The 23448-nt window shown below is 45.9% G+C and overlaps 1 protein-coding gene across 1 annotated transcript; it reads right to left on the bottom strand.

The window, feature by feature from the left end:
• Nucleotides 1-2142: 2142 nt before the first annotated feature.
• LOC143409920 (CMRF35-like molecule 5) lies at nucleotides 2143-21763 on the bottom strand. Its single transcript, XM_077110558.1, is given in 5 exon segments — nucleotides 2143-2284; nucleotides 5425-5509; nucleotides 6486-6827; nucleotides 15566-16021; nucleotides 21724-21763. Coding segments are annotated over 5 exon segments (1065 nt in total).
• Nucleotides 21764-23448: the final 1685 nt, after the last annotated feature.

The raw sequence follows: 23448 nt of genomic DNA, 5'->3' as shown, positions 1-23448 counted from the left end.
GCACGGTCTACAGAACTGACGCGTACTTCAAGATGATATCGGGGGACCCAGAACAGGGTGTCTGCACAAGGGCGTGATTGTGGAGCATGGGCGCCAGACCTGGCAGCGGAAAAAAGACTTTCCCTGGAGGGTCAGGTCAGAGAGGGCAGCGGAGCCCAGGAAGGGTGGGGGTGGGGTCTGGATATAGCTCTGCCACTCTCTAGCTGAGTGAGACCTTGTCTGTGGACCTGTAGATTTCTTCCACGGCACTTAACTGGGTCTTTTTTTTTTTTTTTTTTTTTTTTTGTCTATTTTGGGGCTTATACTTGAATAGTGCCTGGTACTCAGTAGACACAGTGTTTGTTGAATGAACAATGGTGTGAGTAAACGGGGACCTGGGCTGGGTGCAGAGACTGGCCAGAGCAGGGGCACGGGGCGACCTGGACTAATGTTTCCTGAAGGAGCAGCAGCCTCTGTCCCACAGGACCCAATCCATGCTCCGGCCATAGTGGGCATGGGCTCAGTCACAGGCTGTGTGCACCATTCACCCCTCAAGCCAGAGGACAGCAGCGAGTGGTAGCCACAGGCAAGGAAGACCAGGCTGGGCGTGACCGGGGAGAGGGAGGAGAGCTTCAGAGACAGAGGCCCTGTGAAGTACCAACTGTGCCCCATGTGCCAGGACAGCCAGTGTGAGGTGGATCTGTGTCACTTGCTTAGGCCACTATACGCAGCTATTTGGCCCAACACCCACCTGGTGGCTGTGAGGTATGTTTTAGGGGAAATTAACATCAAGTCAGTAGGCTTTGAACCAAGCAGATTACCCCCATAATGCGGTGGGCCTTGTCCAATCGTCCAATCGGTTAAAGTCCTTAAGAGAAAACAGCCGAGTGTCCCATGAAGAGGAAATTCTGCCCCAGCCTGTCCTCCAGCTCCACCTGCAGCAGCAGCTCCCGGCTCTGCAGCCTGCCCCGCCCTCCACATCACTGAGCCTCCTTGGAATGCCCCCCACTCACTGCTGGGCTTCCCTGGAGAACCCCGACTCCCACACTCAGCTTCAGGGAAGGGAGGTGCAATGTCCCAGCCTCCCTCCCGCTGTGTCCTGCACTGTCCTTCCTGCCCAGGGCCCTTGGCTTCTCCTGCCCCTGACCGGCTGTGCCTTCTCCATAGTGGCCTCCTTCCCAGAAGTACAAGCCCAGGAGCTGGAACTGGACAGGAAGGAAACGGCTCTCCTTTTCTCCTTTTCTCCTGATAAGGCCACCCACCAGCGGCACTTTCTGGACAGCCAACCCGGAAGCTTCAGCCATTGGGTGGAACCTTAGTCTGGGTGCGTTTGAAAGGATACACATCTGTGTGGTGGCCTTGCCCCTCCTGCCACCCCAAGCCCACAGTGTCGGATCTGCTCCAGCTCCAGCATCCCACTGTGGTTCCTCCACAGTCCCCAATTGTGCCGCTCAAGCTGGGCGTGGTGGCACATGCCTGGAGTCCCAGCAATTCTGAGGCGAGGCAGGAGGATTGTAAATTCAAAGCCAGCCTCAGCAAGTTAGCAAAACCCTGTCTCAAAATAAAAAATAAAAGGGTTGGGGTGTGACTCAGAGGTTAAGCACCCTGCGTTCAGTCCCCAGGACCAAAACAAGAGCGCATTATCAAGTGGGCCATCGCTGTGGGTACCAAAATGTGCGGCCCATCTTCCATCCACCCCCAGACAAGAAGAGCAGCCTAACTGCTCAAAGACGGTGGAGACCACAAGGGACTCACAGGCGTGTCCTCAGAGAGGGCCGGGCGTTGACTTCAGTCACTGAGGGACGGAGCTGGGTGGGGTGGGGCTGGCAGCCCCTTTCCTTCTCTGTCGTGAGGTTTACAATGTGGAAACACTCGATTAGTTGGAGCCCTGCACCCCAAGGAATGCAAACAAAGGTCCATTAATGTGCAGGTGACCACACTTGAGATGACATGTGACCTCCAAGGAACTGGGGCCCCTAGGGGAAGCATCTTCTCTGCTGGCACTTCCTATGTCTCCATGACCCCCAGGTGTCAGAGCTGCAGAAGCAGGGACCAGGGGCTGCTCCCCGAAGCTGCTGAGTGGCCTCAGAGGCACAGTCATGCTGACCACAACACTTCCTCACAGAAATGTTCTTTTTCTTCTACTGGAGGGTCTTTTTACTACTAGTTCTCATCTGGCGGACTCTGCCTCCTCCCAGGGCATCTCTGAGGCCTGTTTACCCAGAGGACAGCACTGAGCATGCCCAGGAGCAGGGGCACCTCCAGGAAGACCAGGATCAGGAAGTAGGTGCTGCTGAACAAGGACCTGTGGGAACAAGAAACAGGAAATAGAAAACTGCCACCTGGGGCAGAGGTCTGGGGTCTTCCAGCCGTCCCTGTGCCCAGATCCGGGGTTCCAGTAGCCAAGTGAGGGAGACCTGGGGCCAGCAGGACAGCTCCCTTGGAAGGCCTGGGTGTCCCCCACTACAGTAAGCCTGGCCTTAAGCCACCTCCTTTTCCTGTCCACCCCCAGTCTGCTGTGGGGGGCTGGTCTCCCACAATCCCCCTCACCCAGTCTCATTCCCTTCAGGCTGAGGGTTGGCTGTGCTCTCTATGTCTCAGCGTCTCCACCCAGATGGCCCTCCCCACCCTCACAGCTGCCTGTGTCAGATCTGACGTCACATCTTTGAAGGCTTGTGGGACACCACACCTGGGAATTGTTTCCCTCTGCGCCCACCCACTGTGCCATGGACTGACACTGGCCCCTGCAGTTCTTTGTTACTCCCTGAGTCTGAAGGCCCCCGGATGTTATGGACCCTCGATCCCCCTCCTCCCCACCATCCTCCACAGCCTTCACAGGTCTCCACCTTCCGGGGCCATCTTTGTTTCAGTCCAACAGAAGGCTTCCTGCAGCTCAGGGGTAGATTTGAAAACTCTGAAGTACATCCAACGTGAGAATGCGGATGGGTCGCTGAGTGGACTGAATGTGTTCCTGAAGATGAAGGGGAGGCCACCAGGCAGGGCACATGTCAAATGCCCTTAAATGCCCTTGAGGCCCTGTGCTCTCTCCATTGCTCTGCACTCCCTGGGGCTCTCCACCACACCTCCCTGGTCTCCTGCCCTCTGTCTCTCAGCAGCTAAAATTCCCTACATTTACACAGAGGCACTTCCAAAACAGAGGAGGAAACCAACCAAACAACAAACACCACCAGACAAAGACCTGGGCGTGGTGGGGAACGCTGCTAATACCAGGGCTCGGCCAAGACCCAGCAATTTAGCATGAAGCAACTTAGTGAGACCCTGTCTCAAAATTAAAAATAATAAATATAATAATAATAATAAAGGCAAGGAAGTGACTCAGTGGTTAAGGGCTCCTAGGGTGAATGCCTGGTACCAAAAAAAAAAAAAAAAAAATTCCAAGCAAGGAGCCTAAAGCAGCCCCCAAGGTGGAGTTCTTCATAAGTCTTTAGCTAACTCAAGAGTAAGAGAGTGGAAGGAACAGCATCGACTAGAAAAGGAACCAGAAAAGACGGGGTGCAGTTCTGGAAGAAAGAGTGGGAGAAAGGGACTTCGCATTGGCTCTGGAAGGAGCACAGGGTTTGTGGTTCAGCTGTGACCTTGACCTGGGGCCTGACCGCAGCGACCTGAGATGGAGTCAAGCTGGAGAGCTATCAGAGGCTGAATTCTTTGGATATCTTCAGGGAGGTCAGCCTCCGACTGGCACTCCACAGCCTCTGCCATGGGAACGTAGCCAAACTTCCAGCTCCCCACCCCTCCCCTCTGCACCTCCCACACCTCACTAGAGGTGGGCTGGACAAGGAGCCTTGCCGGGAGCAGATGGGAGAGGAGTCTCTCACAACCCACACAGGCCAAACTCTGGCAGTCTTGTCCCCAGGGGGCCATGTTGGAGAGAGGCCAGAGGCCCAGGCCCATTCTCCTCTCCTGCTACCCAGCCAAAGTCTTTGCCTTCACGGATGTGCTCAAAGGTAAACTGAGGTTGGGGAAGCCCATCCCAGATTTTTCAGTGACTCTTCTGACATGAGGATATATCAGGGGGGACAGGTGGGGGTGCCAAGCTGAGTTCACCCACAGGATGCAGTGACCAGGTTTAGCATGTGAAAGTGCAGGGTGCCCAGGAAAACTTCATATCCAGATAAACACAGATACTTTTTAGTGTTAGACTGTCCCATTAAACACTTGGGTTATCCTTGGCTAAAGCATTATTTATTGTTTGTCTGAATTCCAGGATTCCTGGGCATCCTGAATTCAATCTGGAAACCTTCCCAGAGGAAGCGCCATGGGGCCAGGCCCCCAAGAAAGGACTCTAGGACCCAACTCTGCTTACCACTCCAGGGGGCTGGTGGTGCGAGTCACTGATGGGTTGCTGGCGGTCTTCCCAGTGATTGAAGTCGCTGTGGTTGTCCTTGCTGACACTGGGTTTCCTGGGGCTAAACAAAGCCAACAGAGTTACTTCTTCCATGAACAACCCAGCTCTGGGTGCAGCCTAGAGTATTCTCCCCCTGAGAACTAAAGAGTTTCTCCTTGGCCTCCAGAACCCTTTAGCTGTCATTTAAAACAATAAAGGAGTTCTTTAATACAGAAAACAACTTGGTGACCATGCAAGAGATTCTGAGGACCAAGGTCAGGAAGCAAGTTATAATAATCAGTCCTGGTCTGTCTGTCAAGCTGAGCACACACAATGGAGTTCTGTGGTGCCTAGGCCACACTAGCTCTTTCTGAGTCTGTGCCTGGGCTGAAGCTAGCTCTCTTGTCTGTCCTGCAGGGATGCAACCCACTGAGCTGGCCCCCTTTCCCTGAGCCTCCTCTGGGAAACCCAGGCTGCCTGGCACTGATGGCTGGTGCCAGGATGGACCAAGTGCCATCCTCTCCTCTCTCTCCTTTGCCACCCTTTCCTATCTCCCAACAGCTCCACCAGGTCGCCATCCCTTCCCTGGTGGAGTATGGTGCTTGTGATAACCTCCATAATCCACCTCCAATGCAGTGCCAATTCTTGCTGCACCACACTGTTCTCACGTGCTAAGCTTCTAGAACAATCTAAACATAAAAGATCACATCACATTTGGCTCTTTTTCTGATGATATCATTTCCCATATTAGATCAAGGTATGACTGACATATAATAAACTGTAAATATTTGAAGTATATAATTTGTTAATTGAGGATGGATTACCTGGTCACACCACCACTCGATCAAGATAGTGAACATAGCCAAAATATTTCCTCAGTAATACCCCCTCCCCTATTCTGTCACCAGGTGCTGTGGACTGAAAAGTGTCCCCCCAAATTCAAACATTGAATCCACCCCCACAAATTCCTAGTACCTCAGAATGGGACGGTGTTTGGAGACAGGGCCTTTGAAGAGGCAAGACCTAAACTAACCTTAGAAGAAGAGATGAGAACACATGGACAGACCCAGGGATGTGCAAGCACAGAAGGATGACCATACGAGAGGACAGCCAGAGGGTGGCTCTCTGTATGAGCGTCCTCAGCCAGACCCCACCCAGCCCGCACCTTCATCTTGGACTTGCAACCTGTAGAACTGTGAGGGGTGTCCTGTGTCTACACCACCCGGACTGTGGCATGGCAGCTGAGCAGACGACCACACCAGGCAACCACCGGGTGCCCTCTGAGCTTATCCAGAGTCTGCACTGCTAGAATTCCATGTGCATGCCATGAATCAGAATGTTCTGGAAGGCCTCCACTTCAGGCATTATGAAGATTTGATAATGGGGACACCTTCCTCCTGGGCATTGTCAGGATTTGAGAGACAATGCCTGCTGCCCACTGTGCCACCAGAACATGCCCCAGAGGTTTCAGGCCTGGGCTCAGGTGACTGTGGTGCTCCTTTGTGTCCCCAGAGCGCTGCCAGCTGGTGCCGCCTGTCCAGGGGCCGAGCAGCAGAGTCAACAGGAAACGCCTTCAAACCCAGGCCTCGGGACCCTGGAGCCTCCAGCAGCGCCTGCTTTCTGGAGGACTTAGGTCGACCCTCAGTAAGCCAAAGGCATGAGCGGCTCCCAGCGGGTTCCCAGCAGCAGGAACGCAGCGGTCTGTGAAGGCCTCTCTGGGCTCAGGAGTCAGACCAACACACCAGGCTCCACAGGGCTTCTTCTCCCCAGGGTGGATACGGAGTGGGGTGAGAACAGCACCTGTCCAGGGCCCGCCCAGAGCACCCCAAAGAGCAGGGCACCCCTGGACACTGAGGTCCCAGGAAAGCAGTAGCAGGTCTCCCAGACCAAGGGCTGAAACTGGGGACCATCACCTTGACCTTTATTGACAATAGGTTCAGGACTCAGCTGTGCAGAGGGAAAAGAGAGTCTGCTCTGGCTGACTTCCTGGAGGAGGCTCCAGGATCCGGGGCTTTTAAAGAAGCCCCACCCCTGGCCAACCCCAAGTGTTCACTCAGGACTCTGTGAGACCTCGGGATTCAAGCCCCTCTGTGACAGGTCACTCTGAATAACGGACCATTCACTTCAGTGGGACCTCAGGGACACATCAACTCATTCTTACCAGGATCAATGGTCACATCAACTGGAAACCCATAGTCAGATCCAACCCTCTCAATTGCACACCAGTAAATGTCAGCGTCATCTCTCCTGAGGTCCTCCATGGTCACCATGAATGTGAGCTTTTCCTGATCATCCCTGATGGACACACGGTCCTTCTTCACCTCCTGCTCTGACCCAGTGGTGCTAACAAGGGTTTTGCAGTCCCTCCAAACAGCTCCTCGACACCAGTACTTCCGGTGGGTCTTCCAGCCTGAGGTATAATTACACTGCACGATCAGTGAGCCCCGCTCTGGGCCACTCTTTGTCTTTGGACCAGTGACTTCATTCTTTGCAGTGGAATAGCCTGGAAAACACAAATCCATGAAGCTGTCACTTCCCACCCCAAGGGCACGGCCACAGCATCCTGCACTGGGAAGAGTTCCCAAGTCCAAGTGCATCATGAATAATGGCCAAGGAAGGAACCCACCTTCCCCGGGAGACGGACCTAAATACTTAACACACTGCTGGGCATAGGCTCCAGGAAGGTCACTGGTGAGCACAACCCCAGCTCTCTCAAGAAACAAACATGGCGGTACAACAAGGGTGGCTTCCTGTCCTTCATCCCTCTCTGCCCTCCAACAGCCAGTGAATCATTATTTTTTATTGCAAGCACTGTCCATTGTATGGATGGTCCACAAGTCTTTAATCCATCCACCAACGGGTGGACGTTTGGGTTGTTCCCAGTTTGGGACTACTACAAATAAAACGACTATGAATGTTCTCATACAAACCTGTGGGTAGACATAATGCTGTTAAATTTTGAGTATGTGGTTTTTGTTCACATTTTCACTGAATAATAGTGTTGAGTATCTTTCTTTCTTCCTTTCTTTTTTTTTTTCTTTTTCTTTCTTTTTTTTTTTTGGTACCAGGGATTGAATCCAGGGGCAATTAACTCAGGATCTTCCTGCCTCAGCCTCCCAAGTTGCTGGGATTACAGGTGTGCTCCACCACACCCAGCTATTTTAGTGTCTTTTCATTATTTGCCATCCACATATAGTCCTTTTAAAATATATTTTTAGTTATAGATAGACACAATATCTTTGTTTACTTATTTTTATCTGGTGCTGAGGATTGAACCAGTGCCTTACATGTGCAAGGCAAGCAGTCAGCCACTAGCCACAACCCCAGCCCCAAATATGGTCATTAGTAAAGTGTCTATTCAAATCTTTAACACATTTTTATTGAATTATTTGTTTTCTTATTTTGGAGGCTTAAGACTTCTTTATGTTCTGGAAACAAATTATGTATCAGATTGTATCAGTTATGTGTTGCTCTGTAACAGGTTACCAAGAAACTTGGTGGCTTGAAATATCAAACATTTATTATCTCACACTTTCTTCAGATCATGAAGCTAGACATGGCTTGGATGGGTCCCCTGGCTCACAAGGTTGTGACCGAGGTATCAGCCAGCTGGGGCTTCGGATACCTCAATAGGGAGAATCTGCTTGTAAGCTCATTCCTGTGGGTTTTAGCAGGTCTCAGTTTCCTCTGGCTGTTAGCCAGGTGACAGTTCCTAGACACTCAGCCTTCCCACAGGGCTACTGACAACATGGCAGCTTGCTCCTGCCAGAGAGCAGGGTTCAGGAGAAGACAGTGAGTGGGCAAGGAGATGGAAGCCACAGCCTTTTTATAACCTAATCTCGGAATTGATAGCCCACGAAACGTTCCATACTCTGTCCACCAATTACTAGGTTACTAGGTCCAGTCCACACTCAGGGGAAGGATTACACCAGGCTGTGGGTACCCAGAGGTGGAGACCCCTGGGATCTCTCTTAGAGGCTCCCTGTCACACAGCTTCTGTATGTACTTTCTGAATGATTTCTCCCAGTCTCATTGTATTCTCTTCATGCTATTTACCAAAGAGTGGAGGTTTGAATTTTAACAAAGTCCAATTTATCAATCTTATAGATTATACTTTTGGTGTTAGACCTAGGAAAAAATGTACCAAACCCAAGATCTTAAAAGAGTTTCTTCCATGTTTTGTTTGGTTTTTTGGTACCAGAGATTGAACCCAGGGGTGCTTAACCACTGAGCAACATCCCCAGCCCTTTTTATATTTTATTTAGAGACAGGTTCTCACTAAGTTGCTTAATGTTTCACTAAGTTGCTGAGGCTGGCTTTAAACTTGTGATCCTCCTGCCTCAGCCTCTCTAGCTGCTGAGATTTCTTCCCTGTTTTATTGTGGAAGTTTTGTGGTTGGGGTTTTACATCTAGATCTATGATCTGTTTTGAAATAATTGTTGTAAATAATCTAAAATATGGGTTAAAATCCATTTTTTTTGCACAGGGACACCAGCGCAATTTGTTGATAGGATTATCATTTTTTCATTTAATTGCTTTAAAGCTTTGCCTATATATATGTGGTGGGGGTGTATCTACATCTGGATCCTCTGTTCTGATTCACCTTGATTGATGTTTCTATCTAACCCCAACACTGACATTATGACTACAGCTTTATTTTAAGTGTGGAAATCAGAAGTGAATGTCTTCCAACTATGTCCTTCTTTTTCAAAGTTGTTTTAACTATTCCAGGTCCTTACATTCCCACACCAACTTTAGAATCAACCTGTCAATCTCTTTCCAAAAAAAAATCTCACTAAGATTTTTAGGCATTGTGTTGAATCTATAAGTTAATTGTCTTTTTAACAATGTTGAATCTTACAACCCATACTCAAGATATATTTCTTCATTTATTTAGCTTTTCTTTAGTTTCTCTCAGCATTATTGTATAGTTTTGCCATTTAGGTCTTGCACATCTTTTGTAGATTTATCCTTAAAGAGTTCATATTATGTTATTATAAATGGTATTTTGAAATTTCAACTTCTGATCACTTATTACAAGTTCATAGATATCAGCTGATGCTTGCAACCTTGCGAGAGACTCACTCACTAGTTCTAGTAGTTATATTTAGAGAGGGGGATATTTCAAGGGTTTTCTGAATACATAATCGTATTTTCTCCTGCTCAAGAGATTTTTATTTGTTTATTCAATCTGGATGCTATATACATATAAATTTTTAAAAAATCTTACTTCTGCCTAGAAACCCCACTACAATATAGAATAGAAGTGAAAAGAAAGCGTTCCTGATGTTAAGGAAGAAAGCATTGGTCCATCACAATTATGTATATTACCTTTTGTAATTGCCCCTTCTCAGGTTGAAAATGTTTCCTTGTTTGACAAGAGGTTTTCTTGTTTGTTGTTGTTGTTGTTGTTGTTGTGATTGGGTTTGAATATTTTGTTTTGTTGAAATCAGGAACAGAGTTGGAGTTTATCACATGCCTTATCTGTGCCTACTGAGATAATCATATGCATTTTATTTTGTAGTGTGCTTGATTCACACTGATTAATTTTTGAAGGTCAATCACATTCTCACTCCTGGGATAAACCCTGCTTCATTATGATGCTTTTATTTCTCTATATACTACTGAATTCAATTTGCTAAAATTTTCCTTAGAACTTTTTGCAGTTTCATTTATGCAAACATTTACATAAATACTTGCTGTAATGACTTGGTCTCGGTCTGTACCAGGTTAATGGTTGCCTCGTTGATCTCCAGTTTCTAGAGGAGTTTTATAGAATTGCTATTTTCTCAGCCTTTTTGTCGAACTCTCTGGCAGACCATCTAAGCCCAGGGTGTTGAGTTTTAGTTTGCTCTGTTTTGTTTTGTGGGAAGGTTTTAAACCACAAATTCTGTCATTAATAGATGTAGAGTTATTTCAGTCATCTGTTTCTTCCTGAGTGTCTTTGATAGTTCGTGCCTTTCAAAAGATTTTTTTCCTTTTCATCTAAGCTGGTAAATATATTGGCATATAAGTTGCTTGTAACATTTCCTTATTGTTCTTTTTACATCTGTAAAATCTGTTGTGATTCCACTTTTCTTTAGTTTTTTTATATTAGCAATTTTATTTCTTCTCGATTTTTTCCTGGTCACTATGACTAGAAGTTTATCAATGTGTTTTTATCTCGTCACTGAAATGGCATTTCATTTCACTGATTTTTTTTTCTATTGATTTTTTTTTGTTGTTTTCTATTTCATTTGATCTTTCTTATCTCTTTTCTGATGCTACTTTGGGCTTAATTTTATTTTCCTTCTGTAGTTTCTTTCTTCCTTTCCAATAGTCTTTTTTAGTCCTATAAAATTTCCCCTAAATACTGAATTAGTAGCATCTCACCATTTTAGCACATTCAGGTTTCTATAACAAATTACCATGAATTTGGTGGCTTACAAACAACATAAATTTATTTCTTGCAGTCATGGAGGCTGGGAAGTCTAAACTAAAGGCACCAGCAGATTTGTTGTCTGATAAGTATGTGTTCAGAGGTTCATAGTCACTGGGATCACAGGCATGTGCCACGCTCCCAGTTTAGTAAGATTTATTTATTTATTTATTTTACTATTGGGACTTGAACCCAGGGGAACTTTATCACTGAGCTACATCCCCAATCTTTTTAAAATTTAAATCTTGCAACAGAGTCTTGTTAAGTTGCTGAGGCTGGCCTTGAACTTGAGATTCTCCTGCCTCAGCCTCCTGACTCACTGGGATTACAGGCATGCACCACTATACCTGACCCCTAATGTTGGATTTTAATTGGAAATTGAATATTACTAATCTGTCTACCTAAAAATCTCAAAAACATCATAAACAAAGTAAATGAAAAATGGGAAAATATTTTATAACAGGTTTTAAATTCCTGAATGTACAAGTAGATTTTAAATATCAATAAGAAAAAAAAATAGATATCTTTGTAAGCTTCTGTTGTAAAGGCACTGATCCCATTCAGGAGGGCAAAACCTCCATGGCTTAATCACCCCTCAAAGGCTCCACTGTATACCACCATCCTCTTATGATAAGGATCCAGCATCCAATGGGGATGTAGCTCAGTGAGAAAGTACCCCTGGTTCAAGTCCCAATATTGAAATAAATATTAGGGAGACACAATATTCTGGCCATCTCCCACCAGGAGACATTGTGTTTTCTAAGACATTATGTTTTCATTTTTATTCAATTAAAAAACCTCACAGTTTCCTTTTGTTTATGTGTGGTTTTAGAAGTGAGCTATTTGGTTTTTGAAATATTTAGGAACTTTCCAAAGAACTGTCTTTTATTAATTTCCAACTTAATTTCATCATGACCAGAGAATGACCTAAATCCTTTTAACTTTATTGAGAATGACTGAAATCCTTTTAAATTTATTGAGACAGGTTTATAGTCCAGAATTTATATAACTTGGAACACGTTCATCTGAAAAGCACATGTATTCTGCTGTTGTTGGACAGACTATTAAATAACACTAAGGGTAAGTTGTCTGGCAGCGCTGTTCAAGTCCACTACACCCTTACTGATTTTCTATTTGTTCCATCAACAATTGAGAAAGGGGTATAAAAAGGGCTATTTGTCCCTTTTCCCTTGTAGTTCTATCAGGTTTTAATACATTTTGAAGCTCTGCTATAAACTCTTTTACTACATAAATAAAATAAGGTTGCTATGTTTTCTTGATGCATCTACCTCTATATCTTTATGAAATAATCTTTTCATCACTATCAAAAGTCTTTTCTCTGAAATCCACTTTGGAATTAGTATATACATTCTAGCTTTTAAAAAACTATTTTTTACATAGTTTTTTTCCCATTCTTTTACTTTTAGTCTAAACAAATATTTGTACTTAAAAGTACATTTCTTGATGATAGTAGAGATTGACTTTAGAGATTGACAATCTTCCAATCTGTGGCATGTTTAGACCCTTATATTTAATGTAATGATGGATCTGGTTAGGTTTCTATCTTATTACTATTTATTTTTAATTTATCCCATTTGTTCTTTGTTCCTTTTTTATTTTTCTGCTTTCTGGAATTTATTGAGTATTTTTCATGATTCTCTTATATCTTTGTTGGTATATCAGCTATGAGTCTTTGTTTTGTCATTTTACTGGCTGCTGAAGGACTTATCATGTACATTTTTCAATAATAATCAACCTCCATCGCATAGCACTTCTTGTATAATAAATTCACAATAGTATAATTCCGTTTTCTCCCTCTCAGGTTTTATTCTATCAATGTCATGGCTTTTACTTGTTTATATGTCGTAAATTACACAATACACTGTAGCAATTAAAAGATAATTATCTTTTAAAGAAATTTTTAAAATATTAAATATTATTCCATATTTGCTTGAGTAAATGTCATTTCTAGTGTTCTTTATTCATTTATAAAGACCTACATTTCCCTCTGGTGTTATTTTCCTTTGGCCTGAATGACCTTTTTAACGGTTCTTGTAGGGTAGATCTGTTGTTAATTAATTTTTCGCCTTTTATATTTTATTTTACTTTGGTTTTTTAAAGCTTTTTTACTGGGTAGAGAAACCAAGATTTATATATTTTTTTCTTTTTGTTCGTAAGATTTTGTTTTACTGTCTTCTCATTTTCTTCATTCCTAGCAAGAAATCTGCGGCCCTCCTTATCTTTGTCCCACTGTATGTGATGGGTCATGTCTCCGGATGCTCTTGAGATTTTCTCTTGGTCACTAGTTTTGTGAAATTTGATTATAATGTGTGTTGGCCTAGTTTTCTTCAGGATTCTTGTATACAAAGTTCATTAAGCTCATTGGAACAATGGGATGATAGTTTTTATCAAATTGGTAAAAATTCCGGCTTTTATTTTAATTTGATAAAAATCCATCAATTTCTCTGACGTTCCTCCTTTCAAAGATGACAATTTTATGTCTATGAGAATGAGTGAAGTCTCACATATCACTAATGCTCTATTGTTCTTATAAATTATTCCCCTACATACATTTCACTTCAGACGATTCCTGCTGATATCTCTTCAAATTCACTAATATCTTATTCTGTAATTTTAAATATACCACTAATCTCTTCTGGTGTGTTTTTCCATCTCAGACACTAGTTTTCAGCTTTAAAAATTTGAAATGGGTCTTTTTATATTTTCCTTGTCTCCTGGACATATAAAGTATAGTTATCATACTGATTTAATTTCATTTTTGCTAATTTCAACATCTGTGTCAGTTCTAGGTTGTTTTCAGTTGTGACTATTCTCAGAATCAGTTGGTGTTTTCCTGCTTTTTCACATCATCATCATCATCATATCTTACAACCTTTGCCTGTCTTGCACATGTTGTGATTTTCACCCTGTTATTCCTGGGTATTTTTTAATTTAAATTACTTGGAAGAGTCTGAATTTTTCAAGACTTGCTCTAAAGATCTATAAGGCCATACATATCAAAGTAGCTTTTAGTCTAGAGCTAATTATTCATCACTACGGAGGCGAGACATTGATAAATACTCAGTCCAATACCCCACAGATATGTCTTTCCAATCTGGCTCATGAGAACGGTCACAGTATCTGGCCCTGGGGACACTGGCCACCATTCCCTCTAATCATTTTGGGTGGTTCTTCGCCCAACCTCAAATAGCTTTCTCATACACGAGGTGATCTTTACTCTCTTGAATACTCACAGAAGCCCCTTTTCAGACCATTGGGATTCTCACCCTTTTCAAGTCTTTCCTCTCTGCTTCTGTGTCCTGTGAACTTCGACTCAATATTGTTTAATTCACAGTTAATGCACTCAACATGCAATACAGAGTTAATACTCACAATTGGTCGTCTGCTTTGGGGAGACATTTTGTTCCCAAACAGCCATTCTGCCATCTTTCCTCCTCTGCATCTTGTCTCTGTGTCTCCCTTATAATTTTTCCTTATGGTCCCTTCAATTCCAGAGGTCTTCTAGGGTCTGCTTGAGTTATGCCCAACCCTCAAACTCTCTCAAGGCTGTGGCTGGCAGTTGTCTGGCTCACCTTTTGAAATTTACTTCCTCTCATGGATCAGGGCTTTTGTTGCCTGATATCCAAATTGTTGAAAATATTTGTTTCCTGTATCTTGTCTATTTTGTTTACTGTTGTTTAAGGCAGGAGGAAAATCTGATTCTTTTATTCTACTTTGTCCATCAGCAGATGTTTCATAGTTTATTTTATGTAAATAAGACTTTCATCTCTATATAAATGAGAATATGGAAGATTCCCATATGATTGACTGTGTGAGTGTGTGCATGTGTGTGTGAGTGTGTGCGTGTGTGTGGGTGAGTGTGTGCATGTGTGTGGGTGAGTGTGTGTGCACGTGTGTGTGCATGTGTGTGCGTGTGTGCATGTGTGTGAGTGTGTGTGTGCATGTGTGTGAGTGTGTGCCTGTGTGTGAGTGTGTGTGTGAGTTGTGCATGTGTGCACGTGTGTGTGCATGTGTGTGCGCGTGTGTGTGTGCGTGTGTGCACGTGTGTGTGCTCGTGTGTGTGTGTGTGTGTGTGTGTGCAGAGCGGGGTGAAGGAATTCTTCCCTGCCTCACCTTCCACCCTAGTGGAGACAGGACTTGGGGCTCCAAGGGGGGACCTACAGGGCACAGACGGTTGCCCAGTCTCAGCATAAATCACTTTTTCCAGGGATAAGCTGAAGCTTTTCAGGCAGGCAAGGCTTGGCCTAGAGACCCCAGTAAGTCTCAGAGGCCCTCAGAGGAGGAGGGGGGAGGCACCTGAGGTGGAGTGGAATGTGTCCCTCTCTTTTCTTAGTAAGACTTTTATAGTAGTGGGTTCAGAGTCCTCATCCCACACCCCTAGCCAGGAGCCCCTGGAATTTTAGCCACTTTCATGTTAGAAAGGAAGCTGGACTAGCTAGATTTTGGTTTCCTAGGATTCTAAGCCTCCGGAGCTCTATACTTTATGACTTAAGAGATAAGAGTTAATTTTACTTAAAGTGTGCAAAAATGAATCACACAGGCTCAAGAAACCAAACTGGAGGCTCTATTTCATGAGAATATCGGGTTTGTAGGTTCCAGGGAGGGCAGAGCTGGTGCCACTAATAACCAGGTTGGGGCCACTGCCTTTTCCAACCCCTGTACCCAAGCCAGGCTTGTCCTGTTTGACTGACTGCAATAAGCACTAATGACGGGCAGAGAAGCTACGGCAGTATCCTTCTCCTGATGTCTCTGGAATCCCAGTTTCTGTCTCTACCTCAAAGGGTCTCACACATACACAGGACCCCAGGTGGGGACAAGGAGATTCATTTTTGTTGCTCGGGGGAGAGAGAGCGGGATCTCTGAAACCTCCATTCTCAGCACCGTGCTCACATGATAAATGAGGGGAGAATTCTTACCTGGATCAATGGTCACATTAACTGGAAACCCATGGTCAGATCCAGCCCTCTCATTTGCTCACCAGTAAACGTCAGCGTCATCTCTCCTGAGGTCCTCCATGGTCACCATGAATGTGAGGTTTTCCTGATCATCCCTGATGGACACACGGTCCTTCTTCACCTCCTGCTCTGTCCTGTTGGTTCTAACAAGGGTTTTGCAGTCCCTCCAAACAGCTCCTCGACACCAGTACTTCCTGTGGGTCTTCCAGCCTGAGGTATAATTACACTGCACGGTCAGTGAGCCCTGCTCTAGGCCACTTTTTGTCTTTGGACCAGTGACTTCATTCTGCACAGTGAAACAGCCTGGAAAACACAGATCCATGTAGCTGTCACTTCCCACCCCAAGGGCATGGCCACAGCATCCTGCACTGGGAAGAGTTCCCAAGTCCAAGTGCATCATGAATAATGGTCAAGGAAGGAACCCACCTTCCCCAGGAGACGGACCTGCATACTTTACACACTGCTGGGCATAGGCTCCAGGAAGGTCACTGGTGAGCACAACCCCAGCTCTCTCAAGAAACAAACATGGCGGCACAGCAAGGGTGGCTTCCTGTCCTTCACCGCTCTCTGCCAGAATTCAAAGTGATGGGAGCTGGAGACAATTTCATCACAGACACAGCTCCATTATAAATATCCACCAGGGACAGAAGGTGGTCTACACACTCCAATGTGCTTCTGTGACATCTGCAGGGAACTGAGACAATTACACGCATCCTTTTAAGGAAAGATGAGGTTTTGAGGTTCCATGTGTTAATTATGAAAAAAAAAAAAAGAACACTCTGCATCAAAAAGGAAAGACAACATTAAGGTAAATATTTTTCAAAATATATCTGAAATTTACTTACTATAAGTAAAAATATATCTGCAAATTGTTTCCAGAAAACAAAATTTGATATTAGAGGGAAAATTTCCTTACAGAAGTTAATCTGATTATAAACAATATGAAAAACTATAAAGATGCACTCTATTTTAACAAAAATGAGAACATTACATATTAAAACTTAAATTACATGGTCACAATTGTAGTAACTTACTTCAAAAATAAGTTATTGGAAAAAAACTTCAGCAATTCCTCAAAGAGTCAAACATAAGAGTTAACATCTGACTCAGCAAATATACTCCTAGGTAAGTCCTTCCCCAAGAGAATTGAAACATCTCCCAACACAAAACACCTACATGACAGTTCACAGCAGTATTATTAACAACTACCAAAGAGTGAGAACAACCCAAAGATCCATCAACTGATAAGTGGGTAGACTAAATGTGGTATATCTACAGTGGACTATTAGTCAGCAAAAAGAGTGACGTTCTAATACATGCTATCAAACTGATGAGCTTTGAAAACATTACACAAAGTGCCAGAAGTCAGACACTAGAATGGTTCCATTTATAGGAAACTTCCTCATCAGATAAATCCACGGAGATTGGACAGCAGATGGCTGGCCTCAAAGGCAGCGGGTGTGGGGAGGGGAGCAACTGCTAGCGGGCTAACAACTTCCTCCTGAGGTGATGAAAATGTTCCAGGAGTGGACGGAGTGATGATCCTGCAACTTTGCAAATATACTAAAAGCCACTGAACTTTACACATTAAAAGAGTGAATGTTGTGGTTTGTGGATTCTGAAGCACTGTTCCTATCAAAACACTCACAGCACTCATCACAGAAATAGAAAAAGTTCTCCTGCACCTGCTAGGCAAGCTCTCTACCACTGATTTACATCCCCCCTTTAAATCTCAAGTTTCAAAAGTAAATTCTACACCTTAAACTCTCCTGAATTCATTTTAGGGAGAAAAGAAATTAGTAGAGTCATTAACTTCAAGAAGACAGCATTAGCCATCCCAAGGCAATTAGAGGAAGAAGTTGTACATATGAGAAATTAGTAATTAGAGAATAAAGGCAGTAACATTGTCCAACTAAATCCCAAAACGGTCCAGTTCTGATGTAGGAAAAAGAAGGGAGTAAGACATAAAATAAAGTAGAAAATCCTGCAGCATATGTAATCCATAAAAACAAAGCACACACACAAAAAAATAAATCAATCAAAATGAGTGTATTGCAATAGCTTCTAAATATTCAAAATACGCCCTCCTCATTGAACATATGGCACTACCCCAAGGGGATGCGTTGCCCTCATGAACTTAGCGTCCATATTTATGCATGCTATGGACTGAATCTGTTACCCTAAAATTCACGTGTTGAAGCCCTAGCTCTCCACGTGGTGATAGAGATGGGCCTTAGGAGATGATCAGGGCTTGACCAGGAGGATTGTTGGGAGTCACCAGGCTCCAAAAACTAACTTCCCCATCCCCCAAGAAGAGCCGTCCAATGGTGAGCCCTGCTGGCTCACATGATCCTTACCCACCACTAAAAATGCACCCCATGCCAACTGTCAAACCACCCCCGGCTCTATAAATATAAGAGCTGTTCCTCAATAAATGGGCATTTTCTCTGATGGCAAGCCTTGATGGTTCTTTCAAGGATGGAACCCTCCTATGGGATGAGTGTTCTTATAAGGGACACTAGAGCACTCTGTCTCCCTCACCTTCTCCCCTCCCGCTTCCCAAGTGCTCACAAAAAAGAAACATCCTTGCATTCCTGTCATAAATCCCACTTGAACGTGGTGTATAATCTTTTTTAAGTGTTGTTGGATTGGATTTGCTGGTATTTTGATGAGTTTCTTGTAGCTGTTCATCAGGGACATGAGCGTGCAGTTTTCTTCTTGTGTTCTTGTCTGGTTTGGGGGTCAAGGTTGTGTTAGCCTCAAAGTGAGTTTGGAAGAGTTTCCAACCTTTCGATACTTTGGAATAATTTGAGAAGAACTGGCAATCATTCTCCTTTAAAACTTAAGGAAAGGCAATGGCGAATTCATCTGGTCCTGGGCTTTTCTTTGGGGGGAGTTTTTTGCCCCCATTACATGATCAAGTAGGATTCACCCCAGGAACACCAGGATGACTCTACACACAGAGATTAATAAACATAAGAGACCATCAGAAGGAAGGGTAGAAACCAGGTGACTATCTCAACAGGAGCAGAGAAAGCATCCATATAAAATTCAGCATCCCTTCATGATTAAAGCCCCCCAAAATTAGGTGTAGAATGGATGCCCATCAACACAATAAGGTCCGTATATGACAAAACCTAGATCATACTGAACAGGGGAGGGCTGAAGTTGCCTCCTTGAACATCGGGAACAGGGAAGGAGGTCACCTTCCATCGGTCTCATTCAATATGGCACTAGAAGTTCTTGCCAGAGCAAAAAGACAGGAGAAAGAAAGAAGGGGAGGGGGGCATCCAAAGAGACAAGGAGGAGGCCAGGTTATCCCTGTTTGCAGGTGACATGATTCTATACAGATATAAAGAACTGATAAACTTACTAAGGTTGTAGGACACAAAATCAATTTGCAAAAATCAGTATCTTAAAAAAATTGCCAATAGTCAAATGACTGCGAAAGAAATAAAGAAAGTAATCCCATTCACAAGGCTTAAAAAATCAAATTCTTAGGAAGAGAGTTTATCAAGGAAGTGAATGATTCTTACAATGCAAATTGAAAAATCCCAACAAAAGAAAATTGAAGAGGACACCCAAAAGGGAAAGAGATCTCATGTTTGTGGATTGGAAGAATCACTGTTAAAACGTCCATACTACACAAAGAGATCCATAGATGCAGTGCAATTCCTATCAAAACACCCACAGCACACATCACAGAAATAGAAAAAGTTCTCCTAAAATTCCTATGGAACCACAGGAGACCCCAAATAGCCAGAGGAATCCTGAGCAAAAAGAACAAAGATGGAGTGTTACGGTACTTGACTGCAAACCTAGAACAAAGCAATAGGAATCAACAGTAGTACAGTGCTAATAGAGGAAGAGACACACAGACCAGCAAAGGAGAAGGAAAAGCCTCTTCAATAAATGGTGCTGGGGAAACTGGATATCCACATGCAGGAAAAGGAAATTTGACCCTTATCTCTCAACATGTTAAAAAAAATCAGCTCAAAATGGATCACAGGCTTAAATGCAAAAGCTGAAACTACTAGAAGAAAATACAGGGAAATGCTTCAGGACACGGGCTTCAGGAAGATTCTTGGCTATGACCCCTGTAGCACCAGCCACAAAAGCAAAGACTGAGAAACGGAATCCCACCAAGTAAGCTTCCGTACGGGAAGGACGCAGTCAGCAGGGTGAAGAGGCAGAATGGGAGGACTCGCAAACCACTCTACAGCAAGAGGTTAACTTCCAGGACATATGGGGAACCCAACAGCAAGATGATAACAACGAGGAGGAGAACGGAACTGAAAAATGAGCAAAGGACCTGAATAGACATTTCTCCAAGAGGACACACAAATGGCCACAGGAAGAAAGGTTCAATCACTAATCATCAGGCACATACAGACCCCAGCCACAAGGTCTATCATTTCATCCCAACTAGAATGGCCATTACCAAAAAGTCAAAAAGTCACCCATGCTGGTGAGGGTGTGGGGAAAGGGGAACTCTCGTACGCTGTGGTGGGGAGCAGCGTGGAGCTTCCTCAAGCAACGACAGATACACTACTATGGGACCCAGCCATCCCGCCCTGGGTACACAGCCACAATAAGTGGAGTCGGCGTGTTGAAGAGACGCCTGCACCCACGCTGCAGCACAGTTCACAAGAGCCCTGAAATGGAATCACCCTGGGGGTCCACTGGTGGATGAATGGACAAATAAAACATGGGACCTATACACGGGGAAATACCACTCAGCCATAAACGAATGAAATTGTCGTTCAAGGCACATGGGTGGACCTGGAGGACAGAATGTTAAGTGACCTGAGTCAGACCGCAGACACATGCTGCACATTTTCACTCACACACCATAACTAAAAGGTTGATCCCAAAGAAGTAGAAAACAGAACCATGGTCAGCATGTGGACGGGAGGGTCGAGAGAGAGAGCGGTGAGTGGGGAGGGTGGCGACATCCTTAAAGCAAAGGGGGCCAATCAAACACCATATCCCTGAGCACCCCCTCTCCATCTCCCAAAACCCAAGTTAAGGGGACACTGAGAGCAGGCCTGGGCCAGGATGTCCAGACACCATCTTGAAGGACGCTGGCCTTCCCTCATGCACACTGGGAACCAAGGCGAGCCAGGTTATCTGTGGAAAGACGCTTCTCGCGGGCACCAGGGCACTCGCTCCTTGGGACGCTGCTCAGACCAGCTCACAGAGCAAGCTGGTGACGATGCTGTCCCTGCTTCCGCAGCCTCACCAAAAACCCCTCAGTGCCCACAGGGCAGACCTGAGGGCCTCCACAGAAACCACCACCTTGGAGAGGAGGCCCTACGGGTGAAGCAGTGTGGGGGACAGAGGTGCTGTCTGTCTGTCTGTCTGTCACCTCGGAACTTTTCCTGGAACAGCCACAGGAAGCCTTGCCCAACAAATCTCAAGTCTCACATGCTGTCTCTGGGCATTTTCTTTGACTTCCCTGCAACCTACCCTTCTGCCTGGCATGACTGGGCTGTGGACATGACAGGGTGCAGCCAGGAGGAAGGAATTCTCGAGTTGTCTGGCACCGCAGGATAACTGTGGTTGGCAACAATCAGCTCAGTATTGAATACTGTGGGATGTCCAAGGTGAGGGATGTGCCCATCGCTCCACTCTGATCTTACCCGCTGCACACTTAGGTTGAAATGTCACACGGTATTCCCTAAACATGCACAATTATCAACTAAAAATAAAAACGTCCTTTGACAGGGTGCACGGGTTCCTGAGTCCACCCACTCATTCCTCCGGCTGTGCAGAACCACCAGGGTTGAGAAGCATGCTTCTGGAAAGAGGCATTTTAATGTTGTCTTGTTTCTTGTTGGTTTCCACAACACCTACCCCAGAACCCACCAGATAACAAAAACTCGCTTTTTATTGACTGAATTAGCATCTGGAGAGCTACAGATGGCCCTGCCATTTCCCCAGGACAGACCCTCTGTCTCCTGCCCAGCCTCTGACTTTCCAGGTCCACCTCCAGCTCCACTCACCTGGAAGGAGGAGGAAGAGCAGAGCAGGGAACAGCCACATGGTCCCGCCTCGGCTCCTGTCGGTGATGACAGGCACCCGCAGACCTGGAGGACTGAAGCCAGCTCTGGAGTGAGCTACAGGAACCTGCCTCCGCCTCCCTTGGGCTTCTCTCCTCGACTTCCCAGTTTTATGTGTTAGGAGAAAAGGGGCGTCGTCCTTTGAGAAGACCCAGCCACACTGGGTGGCGCAAGGCACAACTTCCCTACGTGTGGGAAAGAAAGCGGATCAACGGGTCTGCATACAGGAAGTGCACCCAGGGTGAGGCGGAGGAGGGCGAGGGGACAACTGAGGAGCCGCAGGGTGGCAGGCTCTGTCGCCTCTGAACTTTTCCTGGAATAGCCTCAGTTCTCTGTAAGCCTTGCCCTACAAGCACTGGGGAGGCAGAGAGAGCTCCAGTGACTGAATGGGCTGAGTCTGCCCTTGAGGAAGAAGACAGTGTGCAGGGCTCAGGCTGGTCTCACTGCGGAAACAGCAGCTGCCCCACACTCCTTCCGGGCGGCCCTGCCATAGGGCACTCAAAGCACCCCTCCTGCATGGGGCTGTCGTCCTTCCCAGGCCCGACCCCGCCTCGGGATGGCTTCCTCGGGTCCCCAGCCACTCTGCAGCTCAGGCCTGCTGGGGTGTGTCAGGAAAGGGAAGCCACTTTTTCTCTTTGGCCTCATTTCCCCGGGAGCTTCCTCCCATCTCTGCACATGTCACCCTGGCTGTTGGCCATAGGCCACCACACTGCTCTGACTCTGCTTGTCCTATGACCTTCAGAGTGACCTGCCCCGTGTCTCCACACTTCCTTCAGAGGGTCCCTCTCCTCTCTCTCTGTCACATGCTCTCTCTACCCCCATCCCTTTTATATTTCCCGTCTGTATGGGTTTTGTTTTTGCCATTGAAGGAATTTTGTGTCTGGATGATAAACCAAAAAGATGCGAGAGGAGACAGGCGGGGTGACCTGTGCTGCTGAGACCCAGAGCTTCACCATTCCTGGGCAGGGGAGTCACCTGGACCACCTAGCACACACACACTGCGCTGTGTGTCTAGCAGCAGGTCCAGCAAACCCACCCAAGCCTGTGACGTCTTGAGAGGTGACTCCGGGCCTGCGGCCACCCAGACAGCAAACCCACCTCAGCAAAGCCCTCCGTGGTGAAGCAGAGCTGGCCCTCACAGGCTTGTCTTCTGCTACCCCATGGCTGCCCCTGCAGCGCTCTCTGCCGGGGACCCGTGTGTGGCCCGGGGCGGAGCAGAAGCAGGAAGTCCACCGTGGGCCTCCCCTGCCTACAGCTCCGGGGACCTCAGGACACTCCCTACGTAGAACCTCAACAAGCTCCTTCCTCCCGCTCATAGGCCCCTGCCCCCAAGAGGCAGGGGCGTGGTTAAGCCCAAGTGGGCCCTCTGCATGAGTGTCCTGTGGCTGCTGTAATGAGTCCCTGCAAAGTTGGTGGCTTGAAGCATAGGGTTTTATTGTCTTGTGGTTCTGGAGATGAGGAGTCTGGCGTGGGTCTCACTGGCTAAAAGCCCAGGTGTCAGCAGGCTGGTTGGCTCTGGAGCTCCAGGGGAGAATCTGTTCCCCGGCCCCTCCACCTTCTAAAGGACACCCACATCCTTCTGTCTGCAAAGCTGTCAAAGGCCGTTGGTGCTTTGTCCCATTTCATCACCCTGAGGCCGACCCTCCTCCCCCCCCTGTGATCACACGG

The sequence above is a fragment of the Callospermophilus lateralis genome, chromosome 11, assembly GCF_048772815.1.
Source record: "Callospermophilus lateralis isolate mCalLat2 chromosome 11, mCalLat2.hap1, whole genome shotgun sequence".
NCBI lineage: Eukaryota > Metazoa > Chordata > Mammalia > Rodentia > Sciuridae > Callospermophilus > Callospermophilus lateralis.
Note: the sequence above shows the minus strand (reverse complement) of the source record. Positions and strands in the feature narration are given on the sequence as shown.